The 15,297-nt window shown below is 30.9% G+C and overlaps 1 protein-coding gene across 4 annotated transcripts in view; it reads right to left on the bottom strand.

Annotated features, from left to right (window-relative positions):
* LOC139514506 (mitogen-activated protein kinase kinase kinase kinase 5-like) overlaps positions 1-15,297 on the bottom strand; it is a 76,046-nt gene that overhangs the window by 37,129 nt on the left and 23,620 nt on the right. For 2 of the 4 annotated variants that reach the window (XM_071303855.1, XM_071303854.1), the window contains 12 exons: positions 15,110-15,166; positions 11,770-11,809; positions 11,025-11,288; positions 10,658-10,717; positions 10,239-10,323; positions 9,398-9,477; positions 7,739-7,799; positions 5,429-5,534; positions 2,527-2,689; positions 1,921-2,021; positions 1,362-1,438; positions 826-891 (listed from right to left, as the gene is read on the bottom strand). In XM_071303855.1, the coding sequence (XP_071159956.1) occupies positions 826-891; positions 1,362-1,438; positions 1,921-2,021; positions 2,527-2,689; positions 5,429-5,534; positions 7,739-7,799; positions 9,398-9,477; positions 10,239-10,323; positions 10,658-10,717; positions 11,025-11,288; positions 11,770-11,809; positions 15,110-15,166 (1,160 nt within the window). The remainder of the gene's footprint in view (positions 1-825; positions 892-1,361; positions 1,439-1,920; positions 2,022-2,526; positions 2,690-5,428; positions 5,535-7,738; positions 7,800-9,397; positions 9,478-10,238; positions 10,324-10,657; positions 10,718-11,024; positions 11,289-11,769; positions 11,810-15,109; positions 15,167-15,297) is intronic. The other 2 variants (XM_071303856.1, XM_071303857.1) reach the window with 1 other exon arrangement.

Consider the following 15,297-nt stretch of genomic DNA (forward strand, 5'->3'; position numbering starts at 1 on the left):
ACAGGTAAGACCAATCAAGGGAGAAGGCAAAATTAGTCTTTCAGGTTTCCAAATTTGAATTGAAAGAAGCATTTATGTTCATTTCAACTTTCTAAGTTCGAACGTACAAGTGTAAGTAAACATTACTATTGGGTCTGCTTTGTGTATCAACTATAACTTATTCTGAGAACTGTTCATTATGTAATGTAATCTTTTTTTCACTGTGAACATCTTTCCTATGGAGTCAATATCTATCAAGAGATTTTGTTAGAATGGTTCCATTTATAAACCATTTATAATAACTTGCAGATTGCTGATTGTGAATATTCTAACAATAGGCAATCCTTGAGTTAATCCTTAAGAACAGAATCGACAGAATAAAGATATTGATTCTGTTCAAGACCTCTGCAAAGTTCAACAATCAGGACCTTAATTAACTAGTATAAAATCCCTTACTGTCAATATTTTCAAGTTCAATTGGTGTTTTGAGTGAAATTAGTTTTTCAAACATGTCCTCAAAATGAAGCTATATGAGATTAATTGTGACAAAAAATGATGATGAAGAAGTTGATGATAACACAATATAATTAGCATGACTAGAGAAATAAACTTTTCATTGGTAGTTACAAGGAATAAGTGATCAAATTATATCTTTCGTATTTGAAAGTCTCAAATCTGTGATGAAGTCCTTTCTCCAGCTGGAAGTAATACTAGTGTTTAAGCAACAGTACGGCAATTATGTAAAATCATAAGAAGGCTCTGCACCCGGGTTATTTATTTTCGCATGATTTAGTTTGGACATAATCATAACAAAGACGGGTAAATAATTTACTTATGTATACTTACTATCATAACAGACTAGAATTGTATCTTTCTCTAACTGGGTAACATTAACTACAGGTAATGCTTCACCTAAAACCAATAGAACAAAAGCATTAATGGTCTGACTAAAAATAGTAAACAAAGGGGAAAATTGACTTGAGTGGAGAAAAAGATATACAGAATTTGACCATAATTAAAGCTCAAATTTCATTTTCCTTAATATAAGACCACAATTTATTTTAAATTATCTTAAATTATATGATTATATGAATTTATGCTTGAAATTAAGACCTCAGATGTTAAAAATATAACAAGACTGAAAACATTCAAATATTAACTGTATAATACTAAAAGCAACTAAACTAAGAGTTAAAACTTGAAGTGTGTTATTGTGAAAGGTATTTAACCACTAGTTTTATCTGCTTTATTCTGTTAATTTCATGTAATCTTTTCTGATTCCATGGACTATGACTCCTCAAACAAGTGCAAAATTTGCATCAATTTGCATCATTTATGTGGTGTGTGTGATTTTTCACTATCTGGCAAAAAAGTAAACATACCTTCATTACATTCCATAAACCAACTGGAATTAGAATTCAAATTTATCACATCAAACTGTACATGGTTTCTATCTTGCCTGTAAATATATAAAACAAGTTTAAATGATCTTTTTACCTGATACAATGTATCACCCATATATAGTATAACTGCTATTTCATGAAATGCATCACAGAACAACAATGACTATATGGGTATCTTAGGAAGTTACATTCTGGACATGGCCTATCTGGCACTGTAACAATCATGCTTGGTAGGTTGTGCAGAATATGTGAGCATGAAGTCTTTTTCTGGTTTGAAAAATGTGGACTTTAAATCAAATGCCCAATGTTTGAAGAAAGCCATGTTTTTAAATGTTTCAGAACCCTGGCAACAACTATTTAACTGGTTCATAAATAGCCATTCTATATTGAATTTTTGCGCCTTCTATGATTGGTTTTACAAAAAAAAAAATAAAAAATAAAACATTCTCAGTTTAAAAGCTGTTTATTTCTGAGATTTTAATCATTGTTTGACTGACTAATTTTAACCTCAGCACATTCAAGTTAAATATATACTTACCCTCTCCTTATACCCGTACATATCATTGGGTATTCCAATTCAGGGGAGATAAACATTTCAAACACTGTTAAATCCAGTGGCATTTCATCAAAATCAAAAGTCTGAAAAAAACAACAACAAAGTCAATGAAGTAAAATAACAGAATGGGAAATCAATATTGGCAACTTTACTGTAACATCATAGTTTTAATGCAAACAGAATTACTAACCACTGTTGTGATTTATTTCATACTTTACTTTTGGGCTTTTTAGCTTTGGATCTAAAGTTACCTGAATGATATGTAAGGAATGACTGTAATAGTTTTTCTGTCTATGAAAAAATAACGTCCAAAATGTGGTGCATACTGAATAACTCTCGTAGCGGGTTATTTAAAGTGTGCACCACATTTTTTATGTTATTTTGAATAGGAGAAAAACTATTACAGTCATTTCTTATAATTTAATTTTTATTTCCATTTTAAACCGGAGTAAATAATGAAAAAACATTGAAGTCGTCACTGTCACATGACAAAATTATGTCCATGAGCTGATAAACAAAACAACATCAGCTAATCAGAAGAAGTGTTACTTCCAAAATTAAAGTATACCTATATATTCATCCACTTACCTTTAACAACATAAATTTATTGAGTGGTTCATACCACTGCATGAGTATGATACCAGTGGGTAAAGCTCCACACAGGTACTTGTATCCATTGTAGGGATTTCTTCCCACACAACATTTACTACAGCCTTTTGTATCAGGAACTTTTGTCGTTGGTGTAAACCGTCTGAAAAAAATACACAATAAAATTTAGAAACGATAATAAACATAAAAATATAAATCAGCAAAAATTCACTATTACTGCAAGTTAATAAAAAAAAAGTTATGTTTCTGGATATTTATTAGTTCAAAGTGCCTGCGTCATAAACTTACACACTCTAACTCAATTTCTGTTTTAAATTTTGCTCCATTTTCTCACTATACTTTTAGAGGTTAGCTGTTTGATATGGACTAAAAATTTAGGTATGTTCCATCAAGATAAAGATAAGGCTTTTTATTGCTACGTTCCAGTCTTGTAAGTATCAACCATGCTGTCAAACCAGTGTCATCTTAATATAACACAATGTCTTTTCATCTAAGTTACAACAATGTCCAACTCAGCTTATCATTAGTTGAGCGTTAAATATAACTGGTCACAGATGACCATGGATATGTTCCAATTTTTGTGAACACAACCAAGTTCTCTTTTCATCAATTCTGACATCTTCAAATGAGACTAATCACCATAGTTTTGTTCATGCATCGTTGACAATGTAATGGAATTTGATGCGACTGTTATACAAGTGAGAGGTTTAGCTAGCTATAAAACCAGGTTCAATCCACCATTTTCTACATTAGAAAATGCCTGTACCAAGTCAGGAATATGACAGTTGTTATCCATTCGTTTGATGTGTTTGGACTTTTGATTTTGCCTTTTGATTTTTGATTTTCCTTTTTGAATTTTCCTCGGAGTTCAGTATTTTTGTGTTTTTACTTTTCATCACTTTCTATGAGCAACATTGACAAAAACCACTTATGGGGCAGGATCTGTTCACTCTAAAGCACCTGAGATCACAGCCAGTTTGTGGTGGTATTCATGTTGCTCAGTCTTTGCTCAGCCACCTCTGGGCGCAGGATTTTCTCGCTGTGTTGAACACTCAGGGGTAGCTTTAGGCTGTTTTCTGCTCTTTGGTCAGGTTTGTTGTCTCTTTGACACATTCCCCATTTCTATTTTTAATTTTATTTAAGTTTTTCATTTAGAATATTGTTCCGGTAGGCTTCTTTTAGTTGTCATTCATTCTTTACCATCGAGCTGTCATTTTATGAGTTTTGAATTAGTTTATAAAGATAACTAGTTGGTACAGATTAGTTTATAAAAAGAACTAGTTGGTACAGATTAGTTTATAAAGAGAACTAGTTGGTACAGATTAGTTTATAAAGAGAACTAGTTGGTACAGATTAGTTTATAAAGAGAACTAGTTGGTACAGATTAGTTTATAAAGAGAACTAGTTGGTACAGATTAGTTTATAAAGAGAACTAGTTGGTACAGATTAGTTTATAAAGAGAACTAGTTGGTACAGATTAGTTTATAAACAGATTAGTTTATAAAGAGAACTAGTTGGTACAGATTAGTTTATAAAGAGAACTAGTTGGTACAGATTAGTTTATAAAGAGAACTAGTTGGTACAGGTCAGTTTATAAAGAGAACTAGTTGGTACAGATTAGTTTATAAAGAGAACTAGTTGGTACAGATTAGTTTATAAAGAGAACTAGTTGGTACAGATTAGTTTATAAAGAGAACTAGTTGGTACAGATTAGTTTATAAAGAGAACTAGTTGGTACAGGTCAGTTTATAAAGAGAACTAGTTGGTACAGATTAGTTTATAAAGAGAACTAGTTGGTACAGATTAGTTTATAAAGAGAACTAGTTGGTACAGATTAGTTTATAAAGAGATTAGTTTATAAAGAGAACTAGTTGGTACAGATTAGTTTATAAAGATAACTAGTTGGTACAGATTAGTTTTATAAAGAGAACTAGTTGGTACAGATTAGTTTATAAAGATAACTAGTTGGTACAGATTGGTTTATAAAGATAACTAGTTGGTACATTAGTTTATAAAGATAACTAGTTGGTACAGATTAGTTTATAAAGATAACTAGTTGGTACAGATTAGTTTATAAAGATAACTAGTTGGTACAGATTAGTTTATAAAGAGAACTAGTTGGTACAGATTAGTTTATAAAGATAACTAGTTGGTACATTAGTTTATAAAGATAACTAGTTGGTACAGAATAGTTTATAAAGATAACTAGTTGGTACAAATTAGTTTATCAAGATAACTAGTTGGTACAGATTAGTTTATAAAGATAACTAGTTGGTACAGATTAGTTTATAAAAAGAACTAGTTGGTACAGATTAGTTTATAAAGAGAACTAGTTGGTACAGATTAGTTTATAAAGATAACTAGTTGGTACAGATTGGTTTATAAAGATAACTAGTTGGCACATTAGTTTATAAAGATAACTAGTTGGTACAGATTAGTTTATAAAGATAACTAGTTGGTACAGATTGGTTTATAAAGAGAACTAGTTGGTACAGATTAGTTTTATAAAGATAACTAGTTGGTACAGATTAGTTTATAAAGAGAACTAGTTGGTACAGATTAGTTTATAAAGATAACTAGTTGGTACAGATTAGTTTTAAAGAAAAGAACAGAACCTTGAGAAACCAACCTATACACAAAAAAATAATTACAGTCATTTAAGATTGATTGATTGTTAATATTCAACCCCATTTTAAGCAGAGTTAAAGGCACCACCTGTCATGTGCAGGGTTTAAACTGAAAACCAGTGTTGAATCTTTCAAGCATGAAATGTAGGTAATTGTAACTTGAATGCTTCATAACTACCAAACATCATGTATATTGACAAAGGTATGTCCAGGCCTCATTTATGACAAGCCAAAATAAATGTTCTAAGGTTTACCTTGGAACTAATTTTTCTGGTATTCTGTTCATAGGTAAAGAAAACCTATTTGTCTGTTTTGAATGTATCATCATCAAATCATGTCGCCACAGGTGAGGGGTTTTACCTATAATTAGAATAAATTGTTATTACACAAAATAGCCATTTTAAAAAACAATGTGCCCTACATCTCAAAATATTTGAAAATTGAGGTTCCAAGGTGTCTGTATCATTCACCTGACATCTATGTAATACCTTAAGCAGAGCTACCATAATCAGCATTGCATAGTTTGCACTGGTACATTGTCTACAACCTCTTTCTTATCACAAGAATTCAGGTAAAAAAAAATTGTAGCTGTTTGAAAACATATAATTAAACTACGATAATTTCAAATCGTGTGCTTTGGTTTGCTGTATTTCAAGGAAAAACCTGTTTTACATCAACATCTATTACACACTGTTACTGAGAAAAATAAACGAAATATCTAAAATGATTCTGAGAAACAATTAACCAGAGATGGCTTTAATAATAATAATAATAATAATGAAAATTTATAAAGCTCCCTATATAAAAAATAAAAATTACTCTAAGGCGCTGTACATACACATGGTAATTAAAACATATCAATGACAATAACATAAAACATAAAAAATACATCGTGTCAGATTCAAATGCTGAAATAAAAAATGCCTACCATGAAATAAAAGGTCAATACGAAATACATGTTAAAACAAAGAATAAAAAAATAACAATATACAGCAGAACAAGCAAAAACTCAATACAAAGAGTAAAAAAAAAAGCCCGTAAAAGAGAAAAGAATTCAATCTAATTAAAAGCAATACGATAAAAATGAGTTTTTAACTGTATTTTAAAACACTCTAGGGACTTGCATTGTCTTAAACTGTTCGGGAGATTGTTCCATAGAGATGCCGCTACCCAATCAAATTGTCTTTCACCGTACGTCTTCGTTCTCACTTTTGGAACGGTGAGTAGTTTTGTGGAACTTGAACGCAAAGATCGGTTTGGCACGTGTAGATTGACTAGTTCCCAGATGTAAGCAGGGCCAATGTCATTCAAAGCGCAGTACACATAAGTCAGTATTTTGTATTGTGGTCTATATTGGACGGGTAACCAATGTAAATCAGCAAGTATCGGTGTTATATGTTCATGTTTTCTTGTCCTGGTGATAAGACGAGCTGCTGTATTTTGTACTTTTTGTAATCTGTTCAATGTAGTCTTGTTGATACCGTTCAGCAGAATATTCCCATAATCAAGTCTGGATGTTACTAGACTGTTCACAAGTGTTTTGCAAGCAGTTGTTGTTATGAAGTTGCGAATGCGTCCAATATTACGGATGTGAAAATGACAGGATGTTACTATGGCAGAAACTTGCCGTTCCATCGTTAGGTGTTGATCAAAATATACACCTAGGTTTTTCACGCAGGATACACTACTTATAACAGTATTGCCGACTTTGAGTTGGAGATTTGGTACACTAGCCTTCAGATGTTTCGGTGTGAATATGATAAGTTCGGTTTTATCTTGATTCAGTTTTAACATATTTGTTGACATCCATGAACTAATGTCGGAAAGACATAGTTCAAGTTTCGAAAAATAGTTTTCCCAGTTGTCTAGTGGCTTGATAACCATGTAAACTTGTGTGTCGTCCGCATAGCAGTGATATGTCATGCCATGGCGACGGCATATTTCACCTATTGGCTTAGAGAAAAGACAGTACAATTTCGGGCCAAGCACAGAACCTTGTGGAACACCGAATGTTAGATGACATTTCTTCGATGTAGTTGTTCCAATCACCACACGTTGATGTCTATTCGTCAAATACGATTTGATCCATTCGAGAGCGCAACCAGTTATGCCATATGAAAATGACAGACGTTCTAGAAGAATTCTGTGATCTATAACATCGAATGCAGCGGAAAGGTCCAATAGCACCAATACTACTGATGACTGTTTATCTAAAGCTGCATTGATATCATGATGTACTCTCGCTAATGCAGTTTCAGTTGAATGGCGTGGTCTGTATGCTGACTGAAGTGGATCACACAATGAGTTCGAGTCCAAATGAACATCTAGTCTCTTATCAACTACCTTTTCTAGAGTTTTCGAAATAAAGGGTAAATTGGACACTGGTCTGTAATTTTTGTAAATTTCGGAATCAAGTCCAGGTTTTTTCAGAAGTGGTCTCACAAGAGCCTGTTTAAAGTCTGACGGCACGATGTTCTCATCAAATGATGCATTGACGATTTCTGAAATAAGTGGCACGACAACATCGGAACACTGTACAGACCCATAAAATTTGATTAAATTACCTGATATTGTCATCAAGATATCTTTTATCACATATACCCACATACATTTCCTGGGATGTAACTGGAAAAATAAAACAATATCAATTAAAATGCTATCTTTACCCACATACATTTCCTGGGATGTAACTGGAAAAATAAAACAATATCAATTAAAATGCTATCTTTACCCACATACATTTCCTGGGATGTAACTGGAAAAATAAAAAAAGATCAATTAAAATCCTATCTCATTACAATATAAGTTTGATATGGTAATTATAAATTATCAATGATTTTTCAAACGAGAAAATGTTCCTCAGCTTTAATCTCATTGAAGGGCGACAGCCCTGAGATGAGATGTGGCCCAAAAACATCTTGAAGCTTGAAGTACCATAATAATCGGTTATCACTATTTTGCCTATGACGTTGTTGATGTTCTCATTGACAATGCCACATGCACCTTTAGTTTCCAATAATCATTTTTTATATCAATCAAGTAGTGTAATATGAAAAAGATTAAAGGAAAAATAAACAAAATAGCAATAATTAGAGGAAACAAAATTATTTAAATTTTGATAAATAATTTGAGAGATGTTTTGTTTCTTAACATAACATAGTAAACCGCAGTCTTATTTGTTTTAGCTGATCAAATTTATTTGCTACTAAAATAGTTCTTTCACATGTAATTTCTATTCTAAAATAGTTCTATCATATCATAAGGAGAAAGGGCCTATTGAAATGCATTCAAGCCTTTTTAGAAGAAAAAAAACCCAACATTTTCATTTGCATCATTTAGAATAACTAGGTAAGATCACATTTGAGATAATAATTACATAGGTTAATCAGGAGACAGCTGGTATTTTGGTGTTAAATGAGTATATGTTTACACATATAACTATATGTAAAACAATTGAAAGAGATCATTGATTTCATTTCCATTCTTGTAATGATTTTACGTAAACAGTTGTAAATATACAAATTATCAATTGACATTATGATTCATGAATCACATTTAAATTTTAAATGTAAAACCTCACCAATTCTAGTGATTTATGAATCCCATTCAACAGTAATAAATATATAAACACACCAATTCTAATGATTTATGAATCCCATTGAACAGTTATAAATGTAAACACTCAACAATTCTAGCAAAAATTCATGAACCTAAACAAACAGTTATAAATGTAAAAGCAATCCACTTCTAGTGATGATTCAGGAATCCAAACGTTAAAACTCACCAATTCTAGTGATGATTGACGATACTTATTAAATAGCTATAAATGTAAAAACTCATCAATTCTAGTGATGATTCACAAATCCCATTTAAAAGTTATCCATGTAAAACTCACCAATTCTAGTGATTTGTGAATCCTGTTTAACAAACAAAATATAAAATCTCACCAGCACCTAGTGATGGTTTCTGAATCTCATTAAACAGTTATAAATGAAAAAAATCCAATGTAAATGTACAGTACTCATGTTACACAGTTATTAATGTTAAACTCACCAGCTGTTGATAATTCATGGATCCCATTACAGGGTTATTAATGTTAAACTCACCAACTGTTGATAATTCATGGATCCCATCACAGGGTTATAAATGTAAATACACTATACTCACCAATTCTAGTGATGATTCATGGATCCCATTACAGGGTTATAAATGTAAATACTCACCAATTCTAGTGATGATTCATGGATCTCATTCAGGTTTAATGTGTACAGGCCTTCATTAGCACCAAGTAATAGATACTGATCTGTAGAAAGTCAAATTAATTACTATTGGTCAAATCATATCCTAGAATGCAATATTATTTTACATAATCATTTACAGTTAAAAGGGAAATGAAAGCTTTTGTTGTATGTATTTTTGTAAATTTTCATTATTTATGATTTTCAAACAGTTTTATATATACCAAAATCCACCAGTACTTATTCAAGGCAACAATGGAAAATTCATTGAATTAAAAGTATCTTGGATAGAAAATTAAATTTGGCTGCCATAGCAGCTTTGTAGAATTCATTATAGCTATACTCAAAATCTTTAGTGACATTTTTAAAATGTCTATTTTAGACTCTTCATCATGGTCTATTCATATTAATAATATAAGTAAAATGTACCAGTATTTTTGTTATTTTAATTTTTCTACATAATGTGACATGTGTTATTTATTTTGTAGTAGTCTACATATTTAAGCTTCTATATACATAGGAACTAGAGAATTGTTAAACTGATACCAATTAAGGGGGTTTAAAGAAGAAACAAGTTTTCTTCATACAACAGGGGTGATTAACCTTTGATAGATTTAAAGGAGCTCTGATCTTAGTTCCCCAGAAAAATAAAATGAAAATTTCATATATGGCCATAAATAGTAGGATAATATAAGTATTAGGTAAACAAGAAGTTGAGGATTGACAGATGTAAGCTTGATACCAAATTTCAGGAAGCTCTAACATCCCTTCCATATTAAAGAGTATAGTAATGCTGAAAATGACAAACACTGACACAAAGTCTTACCTCTTGTATCAGGATGTACCCAGCTTGCTGTACAATTTATACGGAGAGGACATCCATTGAACACTTTGGAAAAACAGGCTCCCATCTGGAATTATAAAACAATGTTCTAAAAACATTTCAGGATTTCAGGCATTCTGGTGAATATTTTCAAAACTTATAACAAATTGATGAGATTGGCTAACAACTTACTAAACAAAAGAAATTCAACCAATCATATGTCATTGAATTCTAGGTTTGAAAAATGATTATTACTCCAAATAATTGCGGTCAATGGAGAATGAGTAATAACTTTTCCTCATAATAAGACAGGTCTTCTTTAGTCTTAATGTAAAAAGGAAATTAATGGATAATCTTCTGAAATATTATATGTAACTAGATGAATTGGAACTGCATCTGGATATAAAATATCATACACTTACATGTACTTTAGGTGTAGGAGGGAGACCATTGCTGACAGGTCGACCAGATGCTGTCTTATCCTGAAAAACATAATAAATCTATAATCATTTAAACAAACAAAAGTAATAGAATAGAATACTAAGCACAATAATATAAGAAGTCATCTTTCACAAGGATGATGAAATCTTAACTCCATTCAGATTAAGTTATTGCCAACACAAGAACAATAATCCATCCACATTTTAAACTCATTCTTTTCATTTTTACCATGTAACAAATACAACTCCACAGGCAAAAAATATTCAGTAAAACTAAGTATAAAAAATATTAAAATATTGTGAACAACATGCACTGATTCGTCAGGCCATAAAAATTCGAGCTGTATACCTGTTCTTTCTTTCTTCTAGGTAATACAGGTGGTACTTCTTCCGTTACAGCACTTCCATTTCCGACCCCAGGAATAGCACCATTTGGATATCGTCTGCTCTGTTTAGGTGGCAGGTCTGGTGGTCTGTCGTCCATTTCTGTGGGTAGTTGTGTGTTAGGAATTAAGGTCTTTGTACCATCCTCTAAGGATTTTCTATCTGGACCTTCATCTACTTCTTCATCTTCATCTTGGTCAGTGTCTTGATAACCCTCATTAATGTTTGGCTAAATAGTAAATATAATATTCTCTGTTTATTTAATAATATAATTTCATCTTTTTACACATTTAAAGTCATTATTTGAATAATCAATAACAGGCAAAGAAGACCTCAGGCAATTTAGATATATGTATTATATTAAGCTTTTAGCACCAAAAATTCCAGAAAAAAAAGACGTATGATATACATACAAATCTGGATGATTTTTCAGAGTAGTCCACTAGTTTTTTGTTTAGGCTCAACGACTGACAGTCATGTTTTAAAATGATTAAATAATTCAGAATTTTTTTTATATTTAAGCAAAATATTAGCATTCCTTATATGGTATAAACACATAAAATATTCAATAAATTACTTTTAAATGATAATGTACAGCATTAATGACATGATTAGATTCAAAACTGCTACATTTTACACTTTACTGCATTGAAGAATTACGAAAAAAAGACTAGCCATAAAAGGAATGATGAATAGAAATTGTTCAATACCTTAGGTGGCAGTGGTGGAGGTTTAACTTGCAAGGTAGATCTGAAAGGAAAAAAAAGATTTCTTTATAATACAAGGTTGTATAAAACTCACAATGTACTGAAGACAGCTGTTATAACTATATTTACGGATTTGCCAATGAATAGTTATGTACTCCATATTACATTTCTTACTGCAAACATTGTTTGAATATATTCTTAGGCTGGTATATTTGAAGGTGGACATTAACATCAAATATTGATATTAAGATGTCTTAATTCTATACCAGACTCTCAATTTTCATTAGAACCTGCCTAAAGTGAAAGTCCCATTAACTTTCACATCATACCCTTATGTAAGTTCAGGACAGAAAATATACTGATATCATCAAAATCTGCTAAATAGTACCGATATTCAATTTCAGGAAAGGATATACACATGTATAGGACTTTTTTATGATAAAATTACAAAATATTAATTATTCTAATATGTTATTGGTTTTTAGGGTAAGAACACCAGAACTTAATATAATAATTAGATGATCAGGCAAACAAAGGAGTAGGTCCAGTAAGACCCCTTTTTGGCCCCGAAATATAGCAGTTTTACAAAATTGTAGAATCAAATGAATTAGACACTTTAGTGTTTAAAAAGTGGTCAAAATCTTTTGTCAAATGAACCTGAAATTTAAGACCAAAATCGGTCCTTACAGGACCTACTCCTTTCAGGATTCATTTTAGGATTGTGCCAGTTGTACAAGTTGTGATATTATCCTTGCTATGTTTTGCTTAGATATCCTCTGTTCTGAGAAGAGGTATAACAGGAATAATTAAACTGGCCCTGGAATACTTAATTAACACCTATACTGGAATATTTTACACACTTCCATTAAATTTCTAATAAGTGAGTGAAACATAAGTTACATTCAGTGAAATTTAACAGTACAAAGATATAATATGCCCTGAACAAAAAGTAACACTGGTCAATTTTACTCTAGTGTATATCCCATATTACAGTCTCTGAATTTCAAAGATTAAATACTCCCTGAGCAAAGAGTCACGTTTAGTGTTATCTAATAATATAACCCATATATCAGTCTCTGTATTACAAAGATATAATAATCCCTAAATTAAAATAATTAAAACAGACATGCAAAATACATGGAAACAAGAATGTTAACAACCATACACAATAGTGTAATGGGTTAGGTGAAAGGAAACATTGCTGTGTTTCTCCATCTTCATATTTTCCAAATGCTTTTTTGAGCAAGATTTACTTTAAACAAAACTTTGCAAATACGAACTTTTTAACTCAAAAAAACAAGATTTCAATTCAGTGATGAATAAGTTGTCTGGTGATTTTAAATACAGAATACTGTGGATTCTCTTATTTTTGTGGATCCCAATTTTCGTGGATGAAGGAAAACTTACATGTTCGTTGGTATTTAATTTCGTGGTTTTACCATAGTCTGCATATAACATGTATAAGCCTTAAGAAAATTTGTCAATTGTTGAACTTTTAATTTTGTGGTTCAACTGTACCCACAGAAGCCACGAAAATTGGTATCTAACGAATAATAATGAATCCAATGTTGTTAAAATAACATTGTTTTATAAAATATTTATCAATAAGAAAACACAACAATGTCTTTCTTTTATTCATCTATTAATCTACAAAAATAAAAAGTAAGATATCTATGATCTAGGGAACAAAGCCAACTAAATGAGACCATATATGGATGTGTATATTCATTATAGGTCTATGGATTATTTTGAGAAATCTTTCATGTATTTTGAAGTATAAACTCTGCCAACGGACTCATATACCCAATCAGTCTAACAGACTTTCTTGTCAACTTTGTAAGTAAATGGCAGAGTAAACAAATCAATAAACTCAAACCTTAAAATTCCAATTAAATACACTTTAAAATTTGTTTAAAACCCATTAAAAAAGGTTTAGGCATATATTTACCACAATGAAATAAGAGGTTACTTTAATAATTGAAATTATTTCCCCAAAGGTTTAATATCTATCTGTGAGGGTCAAAATTTCCTTTGGTTTCTTAGTAGAAATTTAATTGCTGACATATACACATTTAACCATATATGGTCCCTTTTAAATGTACTGTAAATATATTTCATAGTGGTATTCTGTAGTTGTTCCTAAAATGTTTGATTCCTGAAATTCTAATCAATATGTTTTGCATTGTTTCATTGTTTGGTTGCTGCCTTACTGGCTTTAACTTCAAATTTGATCCGATCCCAACAGATTTTTTTTGCGTGTTTATGCTCATTGACTGAGATATAACAATCTGCATGGAAATATTCTCATTTTGATGAATCCTAATATCAAATATCATTTATTCTATTATTGTAAATTCAAGTCAATATACTTTAAATGGCTTAAAGGTCATAAGCTTGACCCAGATAGTGGAGAATCACAAGCTGCCTTCAATAAACTTAAATACTATTAATTTTGAACCTGATGTTATTAGAGTGAAAGTGAGGCTTTAATGTGAAAGTGAGGCTTTCTTAGCAAACTCAGTATAAAAGTGGTAAAAGATTGTGATTTGAGTATTTACAGTACATAGTAACTACAGGTGCAGGTACAAAACAAGTCAACAAAACAACATCACAAATTGTCACCCTACCTAACAACATGCTCAGATTTAGTTTCCATTTGCTTCATATTTTGCAATTGAGAGGCATAGTTTTTCAAGACCAATTAATTTTAACTTTTGTTCTTAATGTTTGAATTTTGGACAGGATATAAACAGTTATTTTAAATGGTGTTAAAAACATGAAACGTATTCATTATATTTTCAACATCAACATTTATTGTTTGAAAATGTGTGTCTTTACAATTTTTTCTTGTTCCTAAGGTCTTAAATGATTTAATTTTTTTAATACTTTTCTTGCTATTGAAACCATGCATATTTTAATAAAAGTTCCACAACCAAAGTACCATATAAAACACCCTGAACAATTATCAAATGTAAAGACAAAATAACAGAAACATGCATACAAGATGTATACTCTTCATATTCTCCCTCATTTGTCACCAATTTCAACTATTTTTTTAACCATATTTTAATATGTTTCATTTTTGAGTACTTCCTTTCATTAATGCAGACCGAAATTTGCTTATCAATTATAGTTTATATGAAATTAATTTGAAATTATCCAATGTAATTTAATTACAATTTCAATTTCTTCAAACGAGCTTAGCAAAGTGTTGAAATAAGGTTTGTTGATGTTCTACTAAAGAGTGAGATTAGTCGACTGAAAACAAGGTACTAGATCATGCTACTAATGTGTCTGTAAATCCTGAGCATGCCATAGGAAGAAGACATATTGTGTAGCTTACTGTTGTGATACTGGTACATTTTCATCATTATTAAAGATGAAGTTACCATCGTGACCCCTGTAGAAAATTTGAAAAAAATAAACACTCAATAAATAAGCAACATAAAGCAGTATTAGCTAAAACATAAGAGGCTTAGCAATCAACTTAGAAATCAAAACACTTTTAAAACACACAAATAAAGGTTTTAC

Source organism: Mytilus edulis, chromosome 3 (assembly GCF_963676685.1).
Source record: "Mytilus edulis chromosome 3, xbMytEdul2.2, whole genome shotgun sequence".
In the NCBI taxonomy this organism is placed as follows: Eukaryota; Metazoa; Mollusca; class Bivalvia; order Mytilida; family Mytilidae; genus Mytilus; species Mytilus edulis.